General features: G+C 39.1%; 1 protein-coding gene across 1 annotated transcript in view; it reads right to left on the bottom strand.

The window, feature by feature from the left end:
- LOC137111461 (AT-rich interactive domain-containing protein 3B-like) overlaps positions 1–25,841 on the bottom strand; it is a 48,215-nt gene that overhangs the window by 16,830 nt on the left and 5,544 nt on the right. Inside the window, exons 3-4 of the mRNA XM_067495094.1 lie at positions 9,212–9,286; positions 7,899–7,971 (exon numbers count right to left, since the gene is read on the bottom strand). Of these exons, the coding sequence (XP_067351195.1) occupies positions 7,899–7,971; positions 9,212–9,286 (148 nt within the window). The remainder of the gene's footprint in view (positions 1–7,898; positions 7,972–9,211; positions 9,287–25,841) is intronic.

The following is a 25,841-nucleotide window of genomic DNA, read 5'->3' as shown; positions in this document are numbered from 1 at the left end:
ATACTATGATATATTAGGAGTTATATTAATTCAAAAAAGATTGGTGAAACTTTTTTCCAAATACAACTCAGAAACAAGCATGAAAAACACAAAAGTTATAGAGCTATCCAAATTTCAACACATTTTAAATGCATAAATGTTGCGATCGAAACTATTACGTTTAAGCTTATAATTAATTAGGTTTATAATTAGGTATATGCTCTTCGTAGATATATAGTAAAATATAAAACATTTGTACAGTACATCAGCATTTACAGCATGGTCAAATATAGTGGACGACATCTGCTTTATTACATCTGAAAATCAAGTGAGAGAAAAGTAACCCAATAGCTTGACCTTGTAAATAGTCATCGCTGATATCTGCAGGAATGTCAGGAATGCAACATGACAATGGCATGTTGTACACATAATGGAGGGAAGGACTTTAGCATCAAGTGTATATTCCTGTAATTAGGCTTTGGAGGTTAAGCTTAACATATTTCACTCCATTGGTCTGAAACTCAGAGACAGTCTTGAAAAGAAATTGTGTTTACAATTAATAATAACAACAACAAAGCTTTATACAAGTAAACTGAAAAATAAAAATAAAAAATGATCAGAAACTACACTGTCTACTGCCTGAGATCATCTGTGGCCAACGCTACATACTGATACAGGAACAGATTTGGTGGTACAGGTTTAAAGGGTAAGTAGGTGACAGTGACGTCTTAATGCCAGGTGCATGCACTGATGGAAACTTGCTCTCCCTTCTAGCAAGCTTCATAACACAATCAATGGGCACCAGGATTGACAGATAAAGCCATCAACTGATAAGACCTATTTGGGGCTGAGCTCAACTGATCAATACGAAAGACATCAGCTGCTATAGGTCGAAAGAAAGAGGGATTGAGGGAGATTGTGAGTGGTTGCCCACTCAACTTAAAATTTTTACCCCTGATCAATGCTAACTGCTTTTGGAATCTGTGACAGTGGTTCAAGTATGTCCTTTTTTGTTTTTGAAAGATTTGAGGACTGATGTTCAAGGACCTTAGCATTAGGGACAAGATCAACAGCAGAAGTTGATCTTGGATGGAGAGATAGATAGATAGATAGATAGATAGATAGATAGATAGATAGATAGATAGATAGATAGATAGATAGATAGATAGATAGATAGATAGATATACACACACACACACACACATACACACACTTTTCTCAATCTCATCTAACTGACCTTTATGTAATAATCCCAAGCAGCAATTATCGCTCTATTACTGTGTGGCTTATGCAACACTTGTGCAGAGTGGCAGTGGAAGTGGAAGTGAGCTCAGGGCTATTGTACTGTTGTAGGGCTCCTCTGGGGGCTGTAATGTATTTCATACCATCCATCAGAGGGGTGTGGAAGCCAGGAAACATTACTTTAAGAGCACACACAGGACACAGATGAAGAAGCAAGACAGATTTGCAGAGATAGCAAGCATTTATATTTGAATATCACAGGAGAATTTCATGTGGAAACTGTTTTACAAAGCCCCCACAAAAACATCATGAACATGAATACATTCTACAATCAAGGAGGTCATAATTGTTTTGTTTAAGTTAATTTATAGAACGGTGGGGTTTTAATTTTTGTGAACACATTTACTTTAATATGGGTAGGTTACAGAAACAGCTCTCTGTACAATGTAGTACAGTCAAGTAGGACCAAAAACACTATCTAAAATGATCATACACTCTTCATTAAGGCTAGCATTTGTTCCACGACTGTTAATATTAGATTTACCTAACGAGGTGTACCTAATACATGTTTATGTAAGAATGGATAAGAATGCTTGCAGCTTTAGTTTCAGCCACTTTTTCACGGGGTCTTCCTAACTTTCCAATGATCTCTTCATTTCTTCATTGACCCTAATGGTTTCCCTGGAGTTGGAAGTTGGGCAAGCATCTGATTGTCTCATCTGTTTTTGCATAGAATTTGAAGATGAGCAGATGAAGCGAGCAGCCAATGTTGTTGTTTCCCTGACTTATGACCTTGCTGGAAAGCATGACTCTCCTTGAGGCCTGCGCTCCTCTTTGTCCCTACTCAGTTACGAGCATGGTGATTAGGAGTCTTCCAACTCTGCAGCTTAAAGACCCAAATCCTTATATAGTAATTAAGGATGGTCAGTGGCAATGCAGGACTGTGGTCAGCTATAGGATTTAGGATTAAAAGGAGACTGGAGAAGTCTTCATTGACAATACGCAATAAATAAATAAATAAATTTGCGATTTTAAAATTAAGTCCATCCACACATCCAAAAACATCAGGAAAACAACAATTTCCATTTGTTTCGAGGGAAGGGAAGAGCAGGACTATCACTGATGTGTTTACTGGCTGGGCTGTAATTTGCCAGCTGACGGGTGGAGTTCACCAAATTTAAGGATAACCTCAGCCCTCAATATATCAACATGGTAACCACAACATCTTTGATCACAAATGTAGGGGAGAATATGTCCAGTAAGAATAGTAATAAGTCTGTCTTGGGGAAATGATTAGAAAGCAGTAGTTAGAATCTATGTCTCACTTGGGTTCCCACCCTCTCCTACAATTTCCAGTTTTCCTATATGTTTGCCAGATTATTGGTCTGACCTCTTGGTTAGCTCAGTCAGTTTAAGCTCAATGACAAAGTGCTTTCAAAGGCAAATGAAAGAGCATGGCCTTGTTTCTACACAATCTGGCCGGTGTCTCCCTTAACCTCCCTTCATTCACCCTGGCACCCTGTCGGTCCTTGTCTCCTACTGTGGTTTCCATGTCTGCCCTTTTCATCCTTCAACCTCTCTTTTCACACATACAGACACGCGACGGTCACTCCCTTGTCTGCTCTCCATCACCATTTCCCTATCAAAAAGGTTGGCCCCCACTTATTTGGAGATCATTAATCATCCCATGCAAGACAGGAGGCCCCTTAATCCAGTCCCTCCTTTACCCGGCCTTACCAAGAAAGCCACAGCGCAGCCCTCCACCCCGATCCCCCACGGTGTGATCAAGTTTCAGTGGTTGTAACTGTAGCACAATAAACACAGGGGGAAGAGAATGGGGTGGGGGCCAAGCAGGAGAAGATGGTGACAGAAAAAAAAGTAAGGCAGGAAGACAAAATGTTTCCTAACTACATTTTAGTGATGCATTTAATGTTAAATGTGTTTCCCAGTTTTAAGAAATGCATCTCTGAGTGACTTAGTCACATTAAAGAAATTAGTTGAAATAAGTTGTTTTACATAAATTATCAACTTATTTTATGTAAATATTAAACTAGGAAGTACAAACACCATCATAAATTACATTGTAATAGTAAAACAAACTAGCACTTTGAAAGGTTGATCTCATTTGAAAAAAATGTCACACCTTTTCCACAATCCAACACAAAATAGAATAGTCCAATATGTTCACAATACAATGTTTTTTGCTGTTAAACCAATCGGACGGGCCATTTTCCAGAAGTTGTGTGGTGTTAACTAAAGGAAAATGAGGCCATATCAAAGAGCCAGAGAATGTTCCTATTGTGGCGTAGTGTTTGTACAGAGGGCCCGCCTGTTACGAGGGCCAGTGTGAAGTTGACTGGGGGAGTAATATAATGCATACATGGATCCCCCAGAGCCCATTCATGGTGTAATTGGTGTGGACAGAGATCTTGGTCTCAGGGTTACAGTTAGAGAACTTCCGCTGATGTCCTGCTGGGGGGCCACTTTTCCCACTCTACAAATGCTAGGAAAAATATCCAGCAAAACCTGGACATAAGTGTCTTCTTGTTCTCATTGTGCATGTAGTAAACTGAAAATTGAAAGTCTTCCTATTTCAATGAAGGAAAATAATCTTAAAATGGCCTATATGACAACAAATTCCTGACTTTCTCATGTTATTAAAGCTTTACAGAAAACATTTAAGGGAGCTACTGACAGCGTTTTCTTATTGAAAAGGTAAAGAGTGCATGAGACATCTTCATTATAATCATTACCATCTCCCATTCCTCCCCTTCTTTTAATTCAGACTTAAAAAGGTCGGTATTTTTTTCTAAAAAAAAAAAAAAAAAAAAAGATGGCATGCTGTGTGGTCCCTCTGAAGATAAAGCTACACTTCCTATTAAGAGTGCCACGCTGGGATGGATCTAGCCTTTCCCGATGGTGTGTGGGGTTTTCTGGCTGCAGTAGAAGAAGCTAAATCACTTGTCTTTACACCCCCCCACTACTCCCTCCCTTCTCAACTAGTGCTTTCACGTAACAGGAGCCCCTCTCTCCCCGTCTTTCTCACTCTGCCTCTGTCCATCACAGCCTCTGTCCATTAATCATCCCAAGTGGACAGCGCTGACAGGCAGTTGGCTGCATCACTCTTTTATTTTCTATCCATTTTTTTAAAATCTCACACCCATAGATCCTGCAGCTTCACATACTCCTCCCCCATTGATTACCTCCTTACGAGCCTACCTTTTGCCTCCCACCCCCCAAATTCCAAATAAAAAAGTCGTCAGGCGTCAAACCAAAACAATCACCCATCTGTTTAATGGAAACCTTTGAGGTGGTTAATGGAATCAATCGAGCGTCAAAGCATTTCACTGGTTTCCCAGTGGGGATTATACAGCAAAACCTGTAATGGATATAATGAACAGTAATGTTGGTGTGAGACACAAAGGCTGATATCCTACATTTACACACGAGTAGCCTTAGTGCATTTACATTATCTTTACAGTTCCATTTGAATAATGGTCAAGCTCCTCTTTTTTACTAAAATCACTAACAATAAATTGTTGGGAAGTTAACACTGAAAGAGTAAGGGGCCCAGCAAAGTATAAATGTTGCTGAGACTCATAAGTGATTGTATTTGACTGAGGAGTAGTGAGCAAATAAATACAAGCTAAGGAGGTAGAGGAGGAGAAGGTTTGTTTGTACGTCTTCTGCCATTTCTCTGATGCACAGCCCATCAATGGGCCCCTTCACGCACAGACAGGATTTAGGACAGCTGCTGAAATTCCTCAACCATTAACACACACACACACACACAAACACGTGCCAGTTTTAAAGCACAGGGGCAGGAAATGGGAATCCCTTGCACGTTTTCCTTCCGCTGCTGCTTTCCTCTCAAAGCCTGGAGGCCCCAAGATGAGGTGGAAATAACACTTTACCATTTGTTTTATTCCACATTTCACAGGATTTCATTTAACCTCACGATCTACTGCACTTAATGAGCTGCTGCATTCTGTTTCTAAAGTCAGTTAAATAAAGAGAAAGTAACATTTTCCCACATCACAAGCTTGTAGTTCCCTTTCTTAAAAATCTCATGATGACAATAAATTAAAAGGGAGTCCTAAACGCTCTTTCATTAAAAACAGTGCAATAATCTTGAACTCATGGCAATGAAGAGAAATGGAAAGAGTAAATGCACATTAATTAAAGGGTGCCACCACAAAGAGCTTAGTGGGACTTGCTCTTCATCTTACCAACTCTTAAGGAAAAAGGGAATACGACTGAGCAATTCGTTCCCTGTGATTAAGACTCCAGATTGAAAGACAGCAGAGGTCATCAAGTGCCTCTTGTCTTAAGAGGTGGGTGAAAGACACACTGCAGAGTGGCTGAAATTATACCATACCCTCCTGAACAATGTATCATACTCAAATGTCAGTATTAACATCCCTATCTTATCTTGCATGTGGATTTGTTGCACTGTACAGCCATGGATGTTTTTCTTTTCACACCTCCAGTTCCGATGGTGAGAATGGAGAGTTGGTGTTGGTGCAAATGAACTCAAATGAAAGCAATGAGTAAAACCCCTTTCATTCGCATTTCTCACTAAATTCTTTGCCTTTGCCTTACACTTTACTATTATAGATGAGCGCTCTGGGGACAGAGTTTCTTTTGTTCATTTCATTCATTGTATCCTCTCCATTCTGTTTATATGTTGTGTTCTTATGGACAGTTTACTACTCTGGCATGCAGCATGTGGGATAAAGGCAATTTCCCAGGAACTAATAAAGTATTGTTACAACAGTTGTCAGGGACTGACCCTTGCACTCCCTGACTACCCGTCACTTGGCACAACAAAAAGAAGACTAACTTGTTTTCACATCAACCTATTTTTCCTTGTTTTAACTAAGTGAGTATTTTGTTTAAATTATGTGATGTGACACACTTTAATCAGCTAGTTATTTGCTATCCAGTGGCATTTTTGTCAGCCTGATGGATTTCTTCGCCTGACTAGCGCGAGTAAAGGGTCAGCCAATCACTCCTAGAATCTGCCACTGGACAGAGATGCTAACAGGGCCCTGACAGATCCTGTTCCTCCCTCTCGCTGACTTGGCTTATTCATCACTCTACAAACAAGACCTCAGGGTGCCAACAGACCTGACCAGATATTCAGAAGCTGCTGTTCTTGTGAACTCCGTGTGTAAAAAATACCCCTTCGCCCCACCCACCCACCGACCCACCCACACACGGTGATTCACATAGACGTGACTACACAAATGTATGCACCTTAATCATCTGCCACATTCTGACAAAACAAACTATGCATCACATACACATTTAAATACATATTGCATGACCCTTAGTAGCCTGTGACAAAACAAAATCAAGTATAAACCACAAACACACTCACAAACCATCATCACCCATCACAGCCTGTCAAAACACAATGCAAAGTATGTACCACTGTAATAACTTGGTGATTCACCTTGGGAGGTACTGCTTAAGCCATATAACTTGCTTGGCAACAGATCTGTCTGATAAAAGGCCAAGTGCATTAGCCATCCTTGAGGAAGGTCTGCGTCAAAGCAGCACACAGTCAGCTGAGCTTCCCCGGCTGTCTGCCAACTAAATAAGTTAGAACACTACCAGATCCTCTTGGCTCCAATACTGCAGAACCACAGGATTAACGGTGACAGACGTAACCTGCTAACCCCTTAAGGTCTTTACTCAGGGGATGGGAATTAGAGATTTCTTAGGCAGTGAGAGTTGTGCTGTGTTTTTTGAGTTGACCAATGATATTGCAAGCTTGAGAATCATGGAACAAGAAGATGCACAACCATATGAATTCTAGAAATTGTATGACAAAACCCATTTTGCTGTAGGCTTAATACCAATCAATCAATCTATAGTGAAATTCCCTTAAAAAAAATAGTAACCCTCCTCTTACTGAGACAGGAAATGACTCTTGTGAAGCAGAAGTTATAGACAGTGTGTGAGAATCTAACTCAGACTAAACCCATTCTCACACCTGTGACAACTCTTATATGCTCACACTGCAATTCACAATGTAGATATTTATAGTAGATATTCACAATGTAGATATGACTTAATTATTCCCAATGACTAAGAAGTTAAAAAGCACAGACTCAGTGATTACATTATAATATGTAGTAATATACACCAATCCGGCATGGCATTATAACCACCTGTGCACCAATTTAATGCAATCCAATGCAGTGGCTCTGACAAGAATTCTACTTTTACAATGTTATAATTTCTCAGTTTTTAATTTAAAACTATCAGAAACGTGATATTCTACTTTCTGTTTATTGCTGAGGTCGAAGTGGGTAGCGGAGTCATACTGGAATGCATTATAAGAAGAGGTGGTTCTAGTGTTTTGGCCACCTTGCTTTATTTTAAATAGGCTGGCCAAAATGTTATGCCTGATCGGGGTATGCATGTTGTTTGTCATCAGCATTAAAAGGTCTATATGAGAAAACCATACTGCAAAATATTCTATTCAGGAACCTATTAAAGAATTATTTCCACAAAACCTAAACATGTAGTTATGTTCTTTAAGGAACTTTCTATAATCCCAACAAAGCTTTAACTTTAAGTGCATGCCCAGATGTTTGATGTGACATAACAAAAAATTTATCTGATGGGAGCACAAGGTAGCATGGATTATTGGAGAACAGTCCTACCTCTTTTTTGCATAAAGGTGAAGAGGTCATCTAAAAACTCCTTCCTTTTGGGGTCACTGTCCAGCTCATACAACTGAAACAGAAAACAAAAGTATTACTACAGGCAAGTCAAACAGTCACTGTGAGTAGAGCCATCTGACTTTTATGAAATGTCAGATGGCTAAAAAAAAAAATGCAATATTTTGTTTTTAGTTGAGTTTCTATTTTTTCACCTTTGGGCTTTTCAACTCAAGCTTATCACTGAGAAACCAAAGAGAAACCTTTAAATTGTAAATGTTGATCAGAGTTTAATCAGACACACGGTTGTGCATAAAAAGACTAGCTAATTTGATCTGCTAATCTCTGCATACCAAATATTGAGTAGTTCTTCCCTCTCACACAGGCACAGACCACACATGCAGGTCAGTAGACTGCTGGCAAGTGCAACATCTAAAAGAACACAAAGGCTATGTATCCGTCAGTCTTTGACTGTGTTTACATGCACTTAAGTAACCAAGTTACTCAGATAAACCAGCTTTATGAGATAATCGGGGAAGGGAGTTTAAATGCATTTCAGAAACCAGGTTAATGGAATTCTGTGTAGCAGCATACAAGTAATCAGAATTTCCTCCACTTTAGACTTATTTTGAAAACATGATTAAAAGATTCTGAATCAATTGTTAAAAAAAACAAAAAATGTTTTTCAGCCCTTTTTTTGGATTATGCTGTTAATGAGACTGTTCATTCAGCCTTTCAATCCAGTGCTTCGTCCATCTTGAGCCTTTTGGCAAGTGTATGCGCTTTTCAGTCGCTACAGGATTTCCCACACCTTTTTGTGACTCTTGCCACCTAAACCTTTAATATTTGCAACTAACATCAACAAAATAGATAGATCGATAGATAGATAGATTTGTTTTTTCAGCAAAAGTTGCTCCATTTATCAAACACTGGTCACTGCCATATTTACTTTGGCAGAAGAACATGTGAGAATATTTCTTCTTGTGGGATTTACTTAACTCCAATGGATAGCAACTCATATTTAAAAATCAGATTTAATTATTTTTACATGATTGTTATTGAATGTAGTTTTCTCAAGAAAACTGACTGTAATTTGGTTACTTAAAAGCATATAAATGCAGTATTGGTTAGAGCTAGTTCTCTGAAGCCATCTTTCCGAGATGTGTGTAATGAAAGTTAATTAAAAAAGGTTAACATCTTTACAATTTCAAATAGTTTGATGAAAATTAGTATTTTTATTTAATTGGAGCAAAAGTTAGCTTATTGTATGTTTCATGACTGAAGCCATCCTGTAATTACATTGCCCATTTGCTCACCTTAGCAAAGTCTCTGGAGGCCTCTCCTCTTCCTCTGTTACTGTCCACATCATCTGCCCAGCCTGCACTCCCATTCTATGGCAGAGGAGAAAAAATAAAGATAAGATCAGTAAATAAACAGAAGATAAGGCACTTTTTTATCTTGCCTTTATTTAATAGAGACAATAGGAAACATGGGGATAGAGAGAGAGAAGATCATATGATGCCACAATAAAACGGGCTGGAACATACCACCTAGTTACAATTCTGAAAAAATTTATTTGTAGCTTTTTTCCTAAAGTGTGTTCATTGGATTTTCATTTGCAATGATACCATAAGGTTAACTCTGACTGAAGGTCAATGAGTTCATGCTGGGCCTGAAAAACTGAAAATAAAAGGAGGTACAATGACATCCTACAACACAAAGGCATAAGAACTAATACATACTCAAACTACAAGAATACATTTTTCCAGGGGTTGGAGGAGTAACCTCTGGAGTTATTGTGCCCCTGAGCTTCTGTGCTCCCCTCCCCCTTCATCCTCAAACATCTCCATTTGACCTAAACCATCTGCATCTGGGCCTGCCCTGCCCCCACTCCTGTCTTCCGACCCAGCTGGATACAAGGGCCCCCCATCCTTCAACCTTAACGCAGCTGTGACGGGTGGCCAAGTTCATGGAGTGTAGCTGGCTGTCAGGAGGGGCCAGAGGAGGAGGGAAGGGGGTGGGGGGTGGCTGGTCAGTAGCTGTCCTGCAAGTGTGTGCACGGGTACACACACACACACACACACACACACTCTGTACTTGCATACAGAGCCTTTGCCTGTGGGTGTGTGTCGGTTGTGTGTGTGTTGGGGGTTGGATAATGGCCCCACAAGAAGGGGAAGGAAGGAAAATAGGGGCAGAGAGGGGTGCATGGTATGTGCCAAACAGGAATGTCTCTTAAAGACAAAACCTATAAAAGCATCAAGAATCAAAACAAGATCCATTTTGGAGGGGAACGTTAATAGCTATAGCCAAGGGTCTAGTTTCAACCAGGAGCCCATTGGTCAGTGGCAATTACAGGGACCGAAATGAGAGCTGGGAGGGCAAAGGTTGTCAAGGCCCCTGAGAGCAAGTCATTTTGCCCTCACTCTCTCTGTATTTGTAATGGTTGTCAGCATCCATGCTTCCTAAACAAATACTCATCAGCCAATGACTTGCAAAGCTTATGCCAATAGTATGTTGAAGGGCAGAGTTAAAAACAACATTTGTGTTACAAAAGGCTTGATTTCCAGTATTGAAAATTAATAAGTGCAGTACATTTTTCATACCAGTTGATTCATTTAATGTGACTGAATAATAAATCTATAGAACATGAATTCAACAAACACAGATAATTTCTTTCAATTTATATTATCAATAATGTGACAGAGATAACAACAGGGCTATCATGTAAAGGTAAATCTATAGTATGGGAAGATCTGAGGCCTAATTGACCTTTGAACACAAATTGGTCACTTCTGTTAATGTTTAACCATTATAAATGCTTATTACACATAATTTAGATTGCAGCCATGTTTAATGTCAGCAATTTCATGCTTGCTCTTGCATGAAAAAACAAAAAACAAGATCTATTTGTGACATTAATGTTCTTAATTTATTGCCACAGAGGTCAACTCTTATCACAATGCAATTAAAAAGGCTAATAATTAAATGCTAAAATGAGACCCTGAAATGAATTTAACTGAAATATCATTACTAGAAAACATCCCCACATCACCATGGTTTGTGTGGCATTTGTCTTAACTTTAAGCTCTACATGATTCATTTATGTCTAACAGATGTTCTTATCCAAAGTAAACTACCCTGAATCTTTCAGCAGCACAATGAACGTGTCAAGCCAATCAGGCCATATCAATAATTATTTAAATAAAACAAAAATAAAGTCATTATTCCTTACCTAAAGGTATTGACAAACCCTTGGGAATTAAACAGGAGTTTTTACTGTTGCTGCTCTGACTTCTGAGATCTCCTAATATCAAGTTTGTGGTGGTTTTGTGTTTCCAGCCCTTGTTGGTTTAGGTATCTGATTCAACATGCACATCTATCTTTGTTTCACATTTGATTTGTTGCCAGATCATTTCCAATAAGCAGAGGACACTTCCATTTCAAAATTAACGTTTAAGTTTTCAAAGGTGGGATTTTGGCCTTTTCCTTGCTGCATTGACATATAGTCATTCCAAAGTGACCTACGAGTCAACTTCAAGGCAAGCAAAGAATTTAAGTTGGCAAGAAAACAGTCTGTGGAGGCTGAGTTCACACTGAAGCTTGCCATGCTTTTCTTCATGGTGCAGTCAGAGTAGTTAGAGAGGTCAAATAATGTCTCCTTCAGAGCAAGACATTCAAGCAAAAGTTACATGTCTGTTACAGCAAATGTTTCATTTAACAAACCTGGTGTTTGCAGACAGGGGTGGTAGATGCACAATATAGGGTACATACCCCCTTTAGCCAATCACTCTCACATCAATCATTTGTTGCAATTTCCCTTCCACACCTGAACAATGCAACTTAAATAAAAACTACACCACTGAGGTTGGTCTGACAGACTATTGAAGCATCATTCTGAACTGCCGGGTGCTTTCTTGCTCCGAACAAAGACATTTCTCATTTTCTCCTGGACAAACAGCTTTAAAGATAAAAGTACATTACTGTATACAAACGACTACATGAGCATGCAGTATAAAACAAAGCTTTCAAAGTATATCACTGGATTTTAGAGTGTAAATGATGCTTTCATGTGTCACAACACAGATAAGTTCAGCTGTTAGAGAAAATACTATACTATGTTGCTTTTTGTCAAATTAGAGTGGATACTGATTTTTTGAAACTAGTCCTTAACACACTTATTTTTCGCTGTCCCAATTTCACATTTTACTCAACTATGCATCAGAAAGCTCCACCATAAAATGGGACTATGAATACAAGAAACTTCACTTAACCATTATTTGCTCCCCTTCAAGAGGACATTAGATTCTCCTCTCCCTAGCTTCCCCCTTTCCAACAGCGTCTCTGTACTTCCAATGTTTTGACCCCACATGTAGGCTACCATTACAGTGATCCAACTGGGTGAAAAGTGCATTTTCATGGTAATAACAAGATGGTTTTTATCGCCAAGCGCTACATAATCCTGTCTTTGTCACTTTGGGGCATCATGTCTTTCCCTATAAACTGGAATAATTTCGTGGTGACGTTTAATTTGATTAAAATGTAACTGTAAAATAAAATGTGTGTTGGGAGTAGGATGTACATGGTCATCATATGTTTTAGCAACCTCAGTTTCCTCTGTCACCTTTTCTTTTAACAGTACAGATTTACTTGCAAAAATCAGATGTATTGGTTACGTTGTATTGCCCAAATGAACTGGTTTGTAAACGAGTCCAAAGGTCCTGTGAAGTTCATGGAGTTGGGGCTTTGTTGTTACCAGCACAAAAGTTCAGTAGATTAGGTAAATCTACTGAACTCTGAAATTACAGTCATTTTTACATTAATGAATCATTTCCGTATTTCCGTAAAGTATCTATTTAAATAAGTGGCATTTGGCAATACTGCATCCCTCTTTTCTTTGAACTAAAAACACAAATTTCATCTGTTGTGAAATACATGAATTTTTGTTGTGTATTTATGCAACATTGCTGCCACACGTTACTGTGGAAAACCCTTCTGTATGCAGTAAGTTTACATTCTTTGCATAACCCTATATCAGACAATCCTACCCAAATGTTGATGTATTGCTTGGGGGATAATCCTATGCAGCCATTATAGAAAGAGGTCTAGAGCAAAGCCACCATTTTAGCAAGGCCAGGCAGGCAGGGCAGGAACAAGAAGGGTTAATGGCTGCTGCTTGAGGAACCGGGGTGGATAGCATTGATTCCTCAGGATGTTGACAGCACTTCTCCAATTTGATAGTGGAGTTTCTTATTAGATGTAAAGGCTTATTAATCAAAGCATCATGCAATTTGCTATTTCAGATATTCTCAAACATGACAAAGACATGGACAATTGTCTTGTACCCTGCTTGTGTGAATGTGCAGGCTAAATGAGGCCTAATAAAAAGAGGCATGCGTCTCTGCCGTTTTACAATTTGGTTTGCCCTGAGCCATACCAAAAAACCCTGTCTTCCCTCTCTGAACTATTGTCATGCCTCTCGGTGTCCCACCATACACAGCTCCACACTGCAGACCAAGTCCCACGGGCCGCAGTCATTGAACAGGAGCCCTAAATCAATAGCTTTGGATATGCAAACACAGGGAAGTCCCAGCCCCCCTGGACACAATCTTACAGCAGACATCAATACTCATCATCCTCAGTCATCTGCAACCACACCAGAAAACTGAGATGAGGGAAGGATCACAGTTCCCAGGATGATCTAACCACTTTATCTCCAATAGAACAGCATATATTGAATTACACAGTGAGGGTTACCATAGGAAACCTCATGAAATTGCTCTTATATAGAAAAACTGTAAACAACCACACCTATCCTCAGATTAAACACTACACACACACACACATTCTAAATTCATATAGCAACCTTAGACAAAGTAAATCAAGGGTACAGTACATGTAACAATAGTATCAGTGCAAGCTCTTACAGAAGAGACAGCAAACTGTAGTGAAATTTAACATTCCTGTACACCAGTAACAGTACCTCACAAAAACAGGAGATCCTCCCTAAAACCACAGGTACTCTTAACATCTCATTCCAGGACTAATCTTTAAGCCAAATTGCAGGTCAGCAAGGGAAATCAGCAATCTGGATCACAGTGGTAAATGGATCAAGTTGAACTACTTATTTTGTACATGCCATCACTCAGAAACTAAGTTCCTCTTTTTCTAACAAAGGGACATAAGACAGCTATGACATCATCTTTCTAGATATTGCTTGCATCCATAAAAACCAACCATTTATCGAGAAGCACCAACCTCTAATGCAAATTAAATAACTGGATCTTGATTTTTCTGCAGTACTTTAGGAATCACATGCATTTGCCAAGGAAGGGTGAATTGGGTGGAGGGAGGGTGTACTGGGACGTAGGATGAGTGGACAGCATCGTTTACCTGCCAACTACTGTAAAGAATCTCATGCTGAGCTGGCTGTATGCTGCCCCCAACAAAAGCTCTGACTAATCGAGATTCCATGTGCAAAAAGAAAGAAGTAAACCTCACTGCCAGTCAGGAACACGATGTAAAGTTCATACATACAAACAGGTTTCGTATTTATCCTCTGCTCTGTGCTGAAATATTATAGAGCATAAAAAAGGTCACATATCAAATGAGAGCAGGTCGGTAGCAGAAAAACAGATCCAGTGGCATGCCTGCCTCTGAATGTCCGGTCATGTACGCAGCTTAGAGATTTCTGGCTTTTGGGGAAACAGACAAAGTGGCGGGTACAAGAGGCTAAACACCCAGGGGCTGAACGTGTCTCTACCTGCCCCAGCCTCAGTGGTGGTGCTCCTCTAAACAGGCCACTGCAAACAGGCCTCAAGGCAGGACCACCTCTCTCTCCATTAATCACTCCGATTACAAAGCTCAAAAAGAGAAATAGAGGGAAAACAAGTGGGGTCATGATTGAGAGACAGAATAAAAATGGCAGACAGATGAACCTTTTTTTACCATATACAATTTCAACCCACAGAGCAAGAGACACCACACTGTAACAGACAAGATATGCTTATGTCTGAAACAAAGGGGTGGACCTGTATATTCAGTTCCTGGGCAAACATACCTGCTGGTGACCAGCAAGTCTGGTTTGCCAAATAAACTGACTGCATTTGTTCAATTCCAGTCCTTTCACCAGGACACCACATTCCACAGGCAGAGGCCCCAACCCCCATTACACTAGCTGGCCCTTTTCACTGCCTCATACAAATGCAACATTTATAGGCTGGTGTGGCCAGAAGTTCACACTCATTGGTTCAAAGACCCTTTCACAGGCAGGGCTAACATTTTTGTGAATCACATCTGTGCCACCTCATACAGTAATCCGTACCGTTTTAGGTCCTTAAGAACCTAAACCTCAAACACCCCTTTTTTCAACTATGTACAGACATTTTCAGACAAATTCATATTTTCCAAGTCCATTAAGGTTAAAGGGATTCAATAAATCAGCATTCTAATACTGAGTGCTAGGAACTTGAGCCATTCACAATCAACCCAAAAAACGCTTCACAGCAATTGATTACATATGAAAGACAGAGGTCACAATGCCTGCAGTCAGATGGGTGAATTCCTTCTTTGTCTGGTGTATGACAGTAGGACAGAGAGGTATGGGGAGGGATAGGAACCAGTACCATTATTCTCAGGGATGCAGTCGTCAGTGAAGTGAGTGTTATGACCATGTCTCGGAAACTGCAGTATCAAATGTTTAAACCATAAGCGCAATTCACAGCTTTCTGGACTCTAATCGATAGGGAGCGATTTCTGTGTCCAACAGAAGAGGTATATGTTTCCTCTAAGCTAGCGTTAAGTGTGTAAGGCCATTCCATCTCTGACAGGCCAGTAACCCCCAGGGATGTGGGCTGGGATGGTGCAGCCCGTTACACATCTGGAGCTCATCTCCAGGGGCCAACAAGCCACTACATCTCTACTGGATGCTCAAAAGACATCATGAGTTTGGTTATTCTCTGCTAAGTGTTATACTTCTTAAACCAAAGTATAAGAACCCTTCGGTTAGTTAGTTAGAAGATTAGTCAATGGCTCTCAAGTTCACAAGCTGTTCAATAGTACCATTTCTTTTCTCATTTGCTATTTTACACTTCTTGACTCGTTAGAAAATGGGTAACTTGAAGCTGTACACAATTGCATATCATGGTTATATGATCATGAATTATGCTTACATCATCGTTTATCATTGCAACAGACAAATTGCATGAGGTATAAACATTCAATATTTCCAAAACAGCCCTGAATGGCGGGTAAAGCCTCCATAGGCTCTGGTACTCAATTTAATTGTTGTTTACATATCGGTTATGTCTTTTAGCTATGTTAGCTTCACAGAGCAGACCATTTCCAGCATAACAACTAATGTTGTAAAAGTAAAAAGGTAGGACATACAGGTGCAAATACAAATGTCTTCATCAAGAATATGAGAATGCTGATCTGTATGCCTAATTAATTATGAATGTAGTGGTATTTGAGAATGGTCCAGTCATGAATGCATTTCTCTGAAGCTTACGGTTTATGTATTTTATACATATTAGACCAGAAGTATTTTACATTTTGGATGTGAACTTCGCTGTTTTTGTTTATGTAACTTTTCGGTGCCGTTAACCATTTTTATATGTGAAATCAAAATGTGCATCAAGATGCTTTTGTCAGGGTTCTTGACTGGCCACACCTGGTGCCATCATGGAGGATTACAGGTCATTGGTGGCTAGTGTTATATATACACCGATCAGGCATTTTGTTTATTATTGAGGTCAGAGTGGGTAGTGGAGTCGTACTGGAGTGCAATACAAGAAGAGATCGTGATTAAACACTTGGATCAAAGGCTCTGTTGTGACTCTAAACTGTGTCAAATTTGCAAATGGTTAGTTTATGTATTGTTGAATAAATTAATAATGATCATTAAATAATCTTAATTTAATCATCAACATATTAATTTGCAAACACAGATCATGATCATAATCTCTGTAACTCATCTTTCTGTATAACCCAGTTTAAGTAGAAGTGGAATAGTTTAAGTAGATTACATTTGCCAGGCAAATCATGATGCTTAGGCAAACTAGATATTTAAATTGTTGACAGGCTCAACACAGAAAACCTAATAAAATGTCTGCTTTATTCTACAGCTACAGTTTAAATGACTATGCTAGATATGCACTACAGTATGTTTAATCAGATTAGATAAAAGTCTAATGTTTCTCATTGTATTGTTGCAGCAGCAAGGAGTTGATAAAGATAACAGACAAACAGACTGTAATGAATGTAATACAATAGCAGCAAAAGCACATACTGAGAAGAGCAAAACCAATAAATGCAAACACACTGTGTTTCAATGATATATTTACAGGTGAGCAGATGTTTGCACTGTACATAGTTAACATTCACTCATCATTTCAATGTCAATTCAGCTTGTATGGCACAAAGCTAGAAAAGGTGTCAGTACTGCTTCAGCCAAGCAATAGAGCTTATTCAATAAAAAGGGGACTGATTTAGTAATCTAATTCTGCCTAACATGCTGTATTTTTATGTATGCTCACTCATGTAGGTGCATTAGTTAAAGTGTTATTCCAATATGTGTGATAAACTACGAGGAATATTGCTTCCAGATGCACCACATATTCTTTCTGTATTCCTAATGATGCATTAACAGTTGTGCTACCATTTTTAAAAATCTGTTATCTTACACAACATCCCTCCTGTGTTGAAAGCATGGCACTTCCTCAGGTTTTCTAATCACATTTATTCTCTGCAGGAAAACCAAGGATATCTTTGTTTGACCAGATGGCTGGCTAATCAAGGCTGGCTCCACTGGGGGTTGGGACATCTCAAATCTGCCACAAACATTACTGAACTCTGTTCTAAATTAATATGCTTACATTACATTTACATTTTACACACACGCACACACACATACACACACACACACACACACACACAGAGAGAAAAGAATCCTACTCAATACCTGCTTACATCAACATCTGCATACCTCAGTGAGATTTTATTTCTTATCAAATAAGTGCAAATGAAAAATTTAACACTGCTCAAAGTTCAGAAACCTCCAGTTTTATATGAACAACTCTTATACATTACCATCAGAGTTGTTAACAATTTAATTTTCTATACCATACTTTAATCATTTACTAATGTGACTTTTGAAATTATCGACTGCAGTTGCCACAGTCCATAGTGCTATTCCCAGTGTGATTGTCCATTAACCAGATCAGCTACAAGTGAGAGCCTTTTGTTTGTTTGTATATTTTGGTCATCTGAAAAAATTCAGTGATTAAACTCAAAACCTTTAATTCAATATAGGAGGGGAAACAACACTTTTTGTCTTCTACTGACACATACATTGCAGGCAACAGTAATGTATGGTCAAAATTACATTTGGGGCAGCTGAGCTTTTGTTTTGTTTTGTCCTTACGGCTTATTACGAGAGTTCGGATGGAAATGGGGTGTTAGGGGTTCAGTGTCTTGTCCAGAGACACTGACATATAGCCGGGAATGGTGGATCGAACCACTGACCATGTGGTCCATGGACAACTGCCTCACCAACGGAACTGACCTGGTCACTCCTTGTTATGTGTCGAAGTGTCCTTGTGCTCAGGTGAGCACCTTGCATGAATGCCACAGCCATTGGTGTGTGAGTGCAGCTGTGAGTGAGAAGGAACATAGTAAAGCGCTTAAAGCGATAAAAGTGCTATATAAGCGTCCGGTTACATTTAGTCATTTGACAGCATCCAAAGTGACTTACAAGTGACTTTCAATGATTTTCAGTTAACTGTCAAATATTTTGTTCAGTTTGTTTTGGGTGAGAGTAACATGAACCAAAGCCTTATTTGATTATAATTTTTTTTTTTTTTTTTACAACCTCTCTTGAAATAAAACAATCCAATATATTTTTGCCTGCTTAACTTTTTGCTTAACACCAATACACGCAAATTATTTTTTAGAAAACATTTTTCCTAGAAAAGTATAACCATCTATGCCCAAGCGTTTGATCTGCAAAGAATACCATCTTAAAAAAAAAAAAAAAAAAAAAAAAAAAACCAAACACACACAATGAAATCACAATCTCATTATTTTACAACATCCCACTGCTGTGAAATAACATGCGTAAATGAATCACTACTGCAAACAGGACTTTGCTCAGTTCAGTGAGAATAAGTATGTTTTCATTCTCTATAAAGTGCATCCACAAAGTATTCACAGAGCTCAACTTTTTCTACATTTTGTTATGTTACGGCCTTATTCCAAAATGGATCAAATTCATTCTTTTCCAAAATTTTCTACATACAATACCCCATATTGACAAGGTGAAAATGTATTGCAAATCTTAAAAAATAAAAAAATAAAAAATCCACACGTACATAAGTATTCATGGCCTTTGCCATGACAATCAATATTTAGCTCTAGTGCATGTTGTGTCCACAGATTGTCCTTGAGATGTTTCTATAACTTGATTGGAGTCCACCTGTGGGAAATTCAGTGGATTGGACATGATTTGGAAAAGCCTACACCTGTCTATAAGTTCCCACAGTCAACAGTGCATAAACTAAGCCATTAAGTCCAAGGAATTATCTGTACACCTCTGAGACAGGATTGTATCGAGCCTCAGATCTGGGGAAGGGTACAGAAAAAAATTCAGCACCATTGAAGGTCCCAATGAGCACAGTGGCCTCATCAGTAAATGGAAGAATTTAGGAACCAGCAGGACTCTCCCAAGAGCAGGCCAGCCGGCCAAACTGAGCGATCAAGAGAGAAGGGCCTTAGTCAGCGAGGTGACCAAGAACCAGATGGTCTGTTGGAAAGAGCTCCAGTGTTTCGGAAACCACTCCTCAGTAAAAAGCACATGAAGGACTCTCAGACCACGAGAAACTAAATTCTCTGGTCTGATGAAACAAAGACTGAACTCTGAATGCCAAGTGTCATGTCTGGAGGAAACCAGGCTCCGCTCACCACCTGGCCAATACCGTCCCTACAGTGAAACATGGTGGTGGGAGCATCAGTGGGGAGGTTTTTTTTTAAAGCAGGAACTGGGAGACTAATCAGGATCAAGGGAAAGATAAATGCAGCAATGTACAGAGACATCCTTGATGAAAACCTGTTCCAGAGAGCTCTGGACCTCAGACTGGGGCGATAGTTCACCTTTAAACAGAATGACATAAAACAAACAGCCAAGATATCAAAGGCTATGGGACGACTCTGTGAATGTCCACGAGTGGCCCAGCCAGAGCCCAGACTTGAACCCGAATGAACATCTCTGGAGAGATCAGAAAATGGATGTGCACTGACGCTCCCCATCCAACCTGATGGAGTTTGAGAGGTACCGCAAAGTAGAATGGGACGAACATGCTAAAGGTCCTTCAACAAAGTATTAAGCAAAGGCGGGGAATACGCATGTAAACGTGATTTTTGTCCCTTTTTTAGATTGAAGATTTCAAAAACTTCTTTCACATTGTCATTATGGAGTCTGCACTGTATGTACCTGTCTGTAGCACAACATTTAGGATTACTAACCAATGGCTTTGACAGACACTACTGAATTTTAGTATTTTTTTGATGATTGTGATTCAGGAGGTGAGCAGCTTACAGGCCCTGCATGTAGAATGTAAATTTAGAAAGCGGAGCTTTGAACCTTCGCTTTTAATTGAATGTGACATTTCCTGGGCAGCAGCCAGGAGCTTTTATTTTTATTTTTCATTACTCCTCCTCTGCTGGTGGCTCCCTTTTGCAAGCCCATGATTAAGCTGAGCTTTTATTCAAATACTTGGAAGAAATAATCTAGCCACAGAAACTGCATAGAATTTTGGCACAGAAGGCAATGAGTGTGTCGACTGAAAAGCAGACAGGCTACACTTAAAGAAAAGCACCTCCTGCACATCTTACTACTCTCCATGGCTCTGCGCCAGATCCCAGCCAGCTGCTGTGTTTACCCAAGGGCCTTGACACAGTGGCCCAGTTACACCTACAGGCCCCTGACACCAGCCTGGAGCACAGCCAAAGCAGTGGCAGAAGGCAGCGAAGAAAGACTCTAACAATAGACACGTTCCACACCTCCTCCCTGCCTGGCCCTTTCTTCAAGCAGTAAAGTGGAGAGCGCAATCCAAAGAGATTGTTTCCAAGAGACTGTTTCTTTTCTCTGCCAGTTGCAGACAGTTGTGGTTGCAACACAGATATTCACGTAACTGTTACTCCATTATGTTCCTGGTAGGATACGAGGTTTTGTAACTGTATCAGCTACCCATTCAGACAACAAAGCTTCAACTTAGAAAACATCTGCAAAATGTTTCTTATGTGTAAAAAGATTTAAATACTTTATTTACATTATGCAAGCATCTGATTTGTGCAAGTGAATTTCCACTGACAATTAAAATCCAATAACAAAAAGTAACAATTTTGTTTGAACATACTAGTGGAGCACATTGCCCAAACCACTGCCTTATCTCCTATGTGCTAAAACTATGTCACACAGCTCAGCATGACCTCCATTGAGAAGTCTTTCTTATGTGGAAATTCTAACAACACAACTCAATGTAAACGGCTGCAGTACGCTGAAGACTGCATCAAAACCACTTACGGTTTCCTGCCAGCAAATGAAATGTGCTAGAAGGATTTAAGTATAAACTGTCAAAGAACAAAAGTTGATATTCAATCAAAAAGACAATTATTTGAAGCTTCTTGTACTTCTTTTGCAAAATGGAAAAAAGAGAAATTAGGTGACACTTTCTGAGTATCATTTAATTTGAAAACATCACAAGTACGATCAAAAGACATATAGACAATATAGTGTTAATTATCAAACTCACTTTTTTTAAATGTACAAACTTTATGTGCACTGCGTGATGAGAATTACTGTATATCAGAGGTAAATGATACAAGGACAACAGGGCATCACATACCTTGAGTCATATGGTCTGTAACAGTGACCTACATGTGTGCTACATATAATCACAATATGACACACAATTTTCATGAAACTAAAGGTAACTTTGCTCAACAGTGTCATATAACCATGGCTCCATTTCTCTGCAGCTGCCAAAGGCGTTGGTGGATGTCTTTGTTTCTCTGGCTATTCCGTTTACTCTGTTTGCCTTCATTAAAGAGCAGGTGTTGAGATATGCTGACTGGGAGTGGTTGTAAAGGATGAATGGAGCCAGCAATATTGTGGGGAGGGGGACTTGTGGTTTCACTACTAACTGATCAAATTACAGCAGGCATCAGTAGCTCAGTTTCCATTAGAAGAAAGAAAGTCAACCCTCCAGGGTCGATTTGTGGAAAAAAAAAAAAGAAAAAGAAAAAAAAAGTGTGACAACTCAAATGTACAAGCACCATTTGCATTTAAATGTGAAAACCTATGCCTTTCAATTCAATTAAATAGAGGGAAAAAAGACATTTGCATGACGTTGAAGCAATTACTTCAGCTGTAGGGCTGTTTCCAGTCAGACTTTCACTAAATGAAAACCATTCTTATATATTTAAATAGGGAAAGTGCAGAATTTAAAAGGAAGGGTGGAAGTGGAGGGACATCTAAACCGATACATGGGAAAAATACAGTTCGACTTCCTAAAAGGTGCCGTGTTCGCCTGTCATATACATATTTACATATTCCTGGTGCATTACTTTGTAATAGGAACACAGCCTTTCTGCTGTCTCCATCCAGATAGTCATGACCAATGATTAAACAGTTGCCAATGTGACAACTTTCCAAGGTTATAAAATCCGGTCTGTAATGGCTAGAAACCACTGTTGTGTTTTGGCATCAAATAAACATTTAAACAAATAAATCCACACCTCCAACTAGACTTCCCAGATTGTATTTCATTGCCTTACCAGTACATGAAACAACTTGCCCCACCTGCACAGCCCCATTGTGTTGTTTTAATTCAGGGCAAATGTCTGTGTGAATGCAGCCTAAGGCAGGCACCGCTCATACAAAAGGCAAAAAGGCCTTGTGAACTCTTAGCAAAGCGAAACTAGATATGAAGAGATTTCTGTTATTGAACAGACTAGTGCATGTGGGATCTGAATGCAAGTATACAATCTCAGGTTTAAGAAGGGGCACAAATCTGCTGACAATGCAAATAACAAGAGCACACGGATAATAAAACTGCGGAGGAAATCAGCATTTCAACATCACTAGAGCTGCATCAATTACCTCTCCTAAAGATGTACATATGAGGAAACCATCAGCTGTGTCAGAATCTTGCAATTTTTGAAATAATAAGACAGGATACTTTTTAAATATCTAAGATATATTACAATAACTGAAATCCAACTGAACCAGTTGGCTAGAAACACTGTTGAAAAGTGAATTTCAGAGTAGGGGTAAACATTTTTGAAACACCAGTTTTCAAACATTTTAAAACCATGGGGCAAGCTCCATTTGAAAAAAGTAACTCTTTCTTTGATAGTGTGAATAACATAACAGTCGTGTTATAACAAAATCCTGTAATCTTGTGTGCTGATGACAGAATGATCACGACAGACTAGACTGCCAGTCAGTGTTATCTTTGACCAGGCCATGATGTGAGAAGACAGGAGCCACAACAAGAAGCCTCCTCCCAACAGCAGATGTGCCCTTTGGGACTCGAACAAAAAACTAAAAAAGTGTGTTTGCCTGCACCACTCTCATTCAGCTCCTCCCATTCGGGCCCTTTGGCTTTTTTCTTTTAAAGCCCCTGCAACACTGAGTGAAATGAATTGAAAGATCACCAATCAGGGTCCTGACAACCACATGGACATGCACCCACCAACAACTATCAACCCCCCCCTTGTTTGGAGCCCCCGGTGGGAATGTTCACTGTTTAAAGAGTTAACTCTTTAATACCGTCTGGAATGTTTCCTCTGGGTGGGGTAGTGTAGTGTGTTGAGCCAGACCACTAACCCCTCTTCTACAGCATCCCCTCATCTCCTTACTAAATTCAATACCTCTATTTCTGGTTAGGGCGACTCTAACAGCACTTAGATGTTATGAGCAGGTCAGCATAAACTGAAATCTGTTCAGTGCCAGGATGATTACTCCTTTTATGCCAATTCAGATAAATCTGGAACTTTCATTTGCATGTAAAATAGTTCCTTTCCAGAGATATTTTAGTGTTGTTTCATAGATGTTAACAGACTAAAGTAATACAACAAAAACCACTGAAAGTGGTTATAAAGCCAGTTATGCAAGTTCAAGTAACCTGAGCAACTAAAGTCTCATTTTAGCGAGTGCTAAAAATATCAGCGTAATGGTGAAGGAAGGTCAAAAGTAGCAAAAACAAGTTTCCAAATGAAAGCAACACTACGCTGTGATAGTAAATGTTACTGGTTTAAGTCTTATGCCGTATTGCTTCTCTTTTAACTGCCCTTTCTTATTTGACTATTTTTAAATCCAAAAGGATGATATAAATCAAGTGTTCCCACACAACCAATACACTCTACAGGAAAGTGGAAGACCAAAACATAATTATTTGTCACTAGCAGTTGTGGGCCTTTAGTTTCCATAACAGTTACTTTAAACACAGATTGGAATCAGTCAGAAAAATGGCTTTACAATGTAGGCTAAAAGCCTATTCATCTCCACAAAACCTAACAGGCCAAAGGTTTTCTATTAATGAGCCAATCAGGGTTCACACTCCACTGAACTACAAACATAAACTGAAAATTCCCAGAGCAATACAGCACTTAAATGAAGGTGTAAACACTACATATCACCTCGGTCTGTTAAAATGCTGGACTACCATCATTTACATTAACATGTCACATTCATAAAAAAGTTGTTCCGCTTAAACAAACAGAAACTGCAATCGAGAAGGAGACGGTAGGTGAAAAGGTTGACAGGAGTTTCGCCACAAAGGAGTTAAAAATAAAGCGTAAAATAAAGCTCCTTTAACCAGCCTAATCTGAACTAAAAATCAGTGTTGTAGCCAGGAGTGCGCACTTTGAAACAAGGTTAACCATTTTGTGCCATGGCCATTCATCAGAAATGCCATTAGTAATATAATTCTGTAGGCCTGAAGTCAGCAAGATGACAAGGAACCTGGTGAATAATTCAGGAGATCCACAGTCACAAGATCAGAAATAACATCAGAAAAAAAATAACTAGAACAAAGAATTCATTATGGTTTTGTTTAGATTTTTGATCACACATTTAATTTGATTCATAAGTAATTCCCTTTTTTGAGTTCACAGTGGATTATTATTGTTAAATTGCAATTGCCTTCATAGTGCTTAACAATCCTAACAGATAGAAGCCACTGAACTGCTACACAAAAACAACTTAAAAGGAAATTAAAGAACTCATTACACAATAACCAATGTTTGCAGAGATGCCCTTTAGAGTTTGCCCTTTACTATAACATCTATTCCATTCTTTGTCAATTAACCTGCAAAACAATGTATTTATTGTTATATGAATGTGTTTTGATGTCAGTGTTAACAGTAACAGTTCTGAACAGTTACAGATGGGATTTTTAAATCATTGTGTAGTTTAGTTGGAGCTTGGCAGAGACAATATGGGCTCTACACATCACAGTCTAGACAAGTGCTCCAGTGTGTTTTAGAAGTCAGCCTTCCTCATTATTTCTCATCTGAATGACCTCCATTTGCAGGCAGAGTTATACAAATAGGGGTCAGATGGTAATTCCAGCCTTATTACATCAGCATAACAGGAAGTCCAGTAAATACAATAAGACTAAGTACACCATTTAAAACCCAATGACAGTTATGGCATGCGAGACATTAACATAATAATCAGAAAGCACAATCCAGGTCACACTGATGTACACTAACCCACACATGGCAAAGCAGGTTTTTGACTCCACCACAACACTAGAAAAGATATAGTGATACTGTTGTAAGTTTCTTGCACAACAAGAAGCCATTATAACAACAATGTAGTAGGTTAATGCAACACTGTAAATTTCCTTGCAGACTTATTCCACATTTATTCCACATTCCAAT

The sequence above is a fragment of the Channa argus genome, chromosome 2 (genome assembly GCF_033026475.1).
Source record: "Channa argus isolate prfri chromosome 2, Channa argus male v1.0, whole genome shotgun sequence".
NCBI classification, from domain to species: Eukaryota; Metazoa; Chordata; class Actinopteri; order Anabantiformes; family Channidae; genus Channa; species Channa argus.
This window is presented reverse-complemented; position numbering and strand designations above follow the sequence as displayed.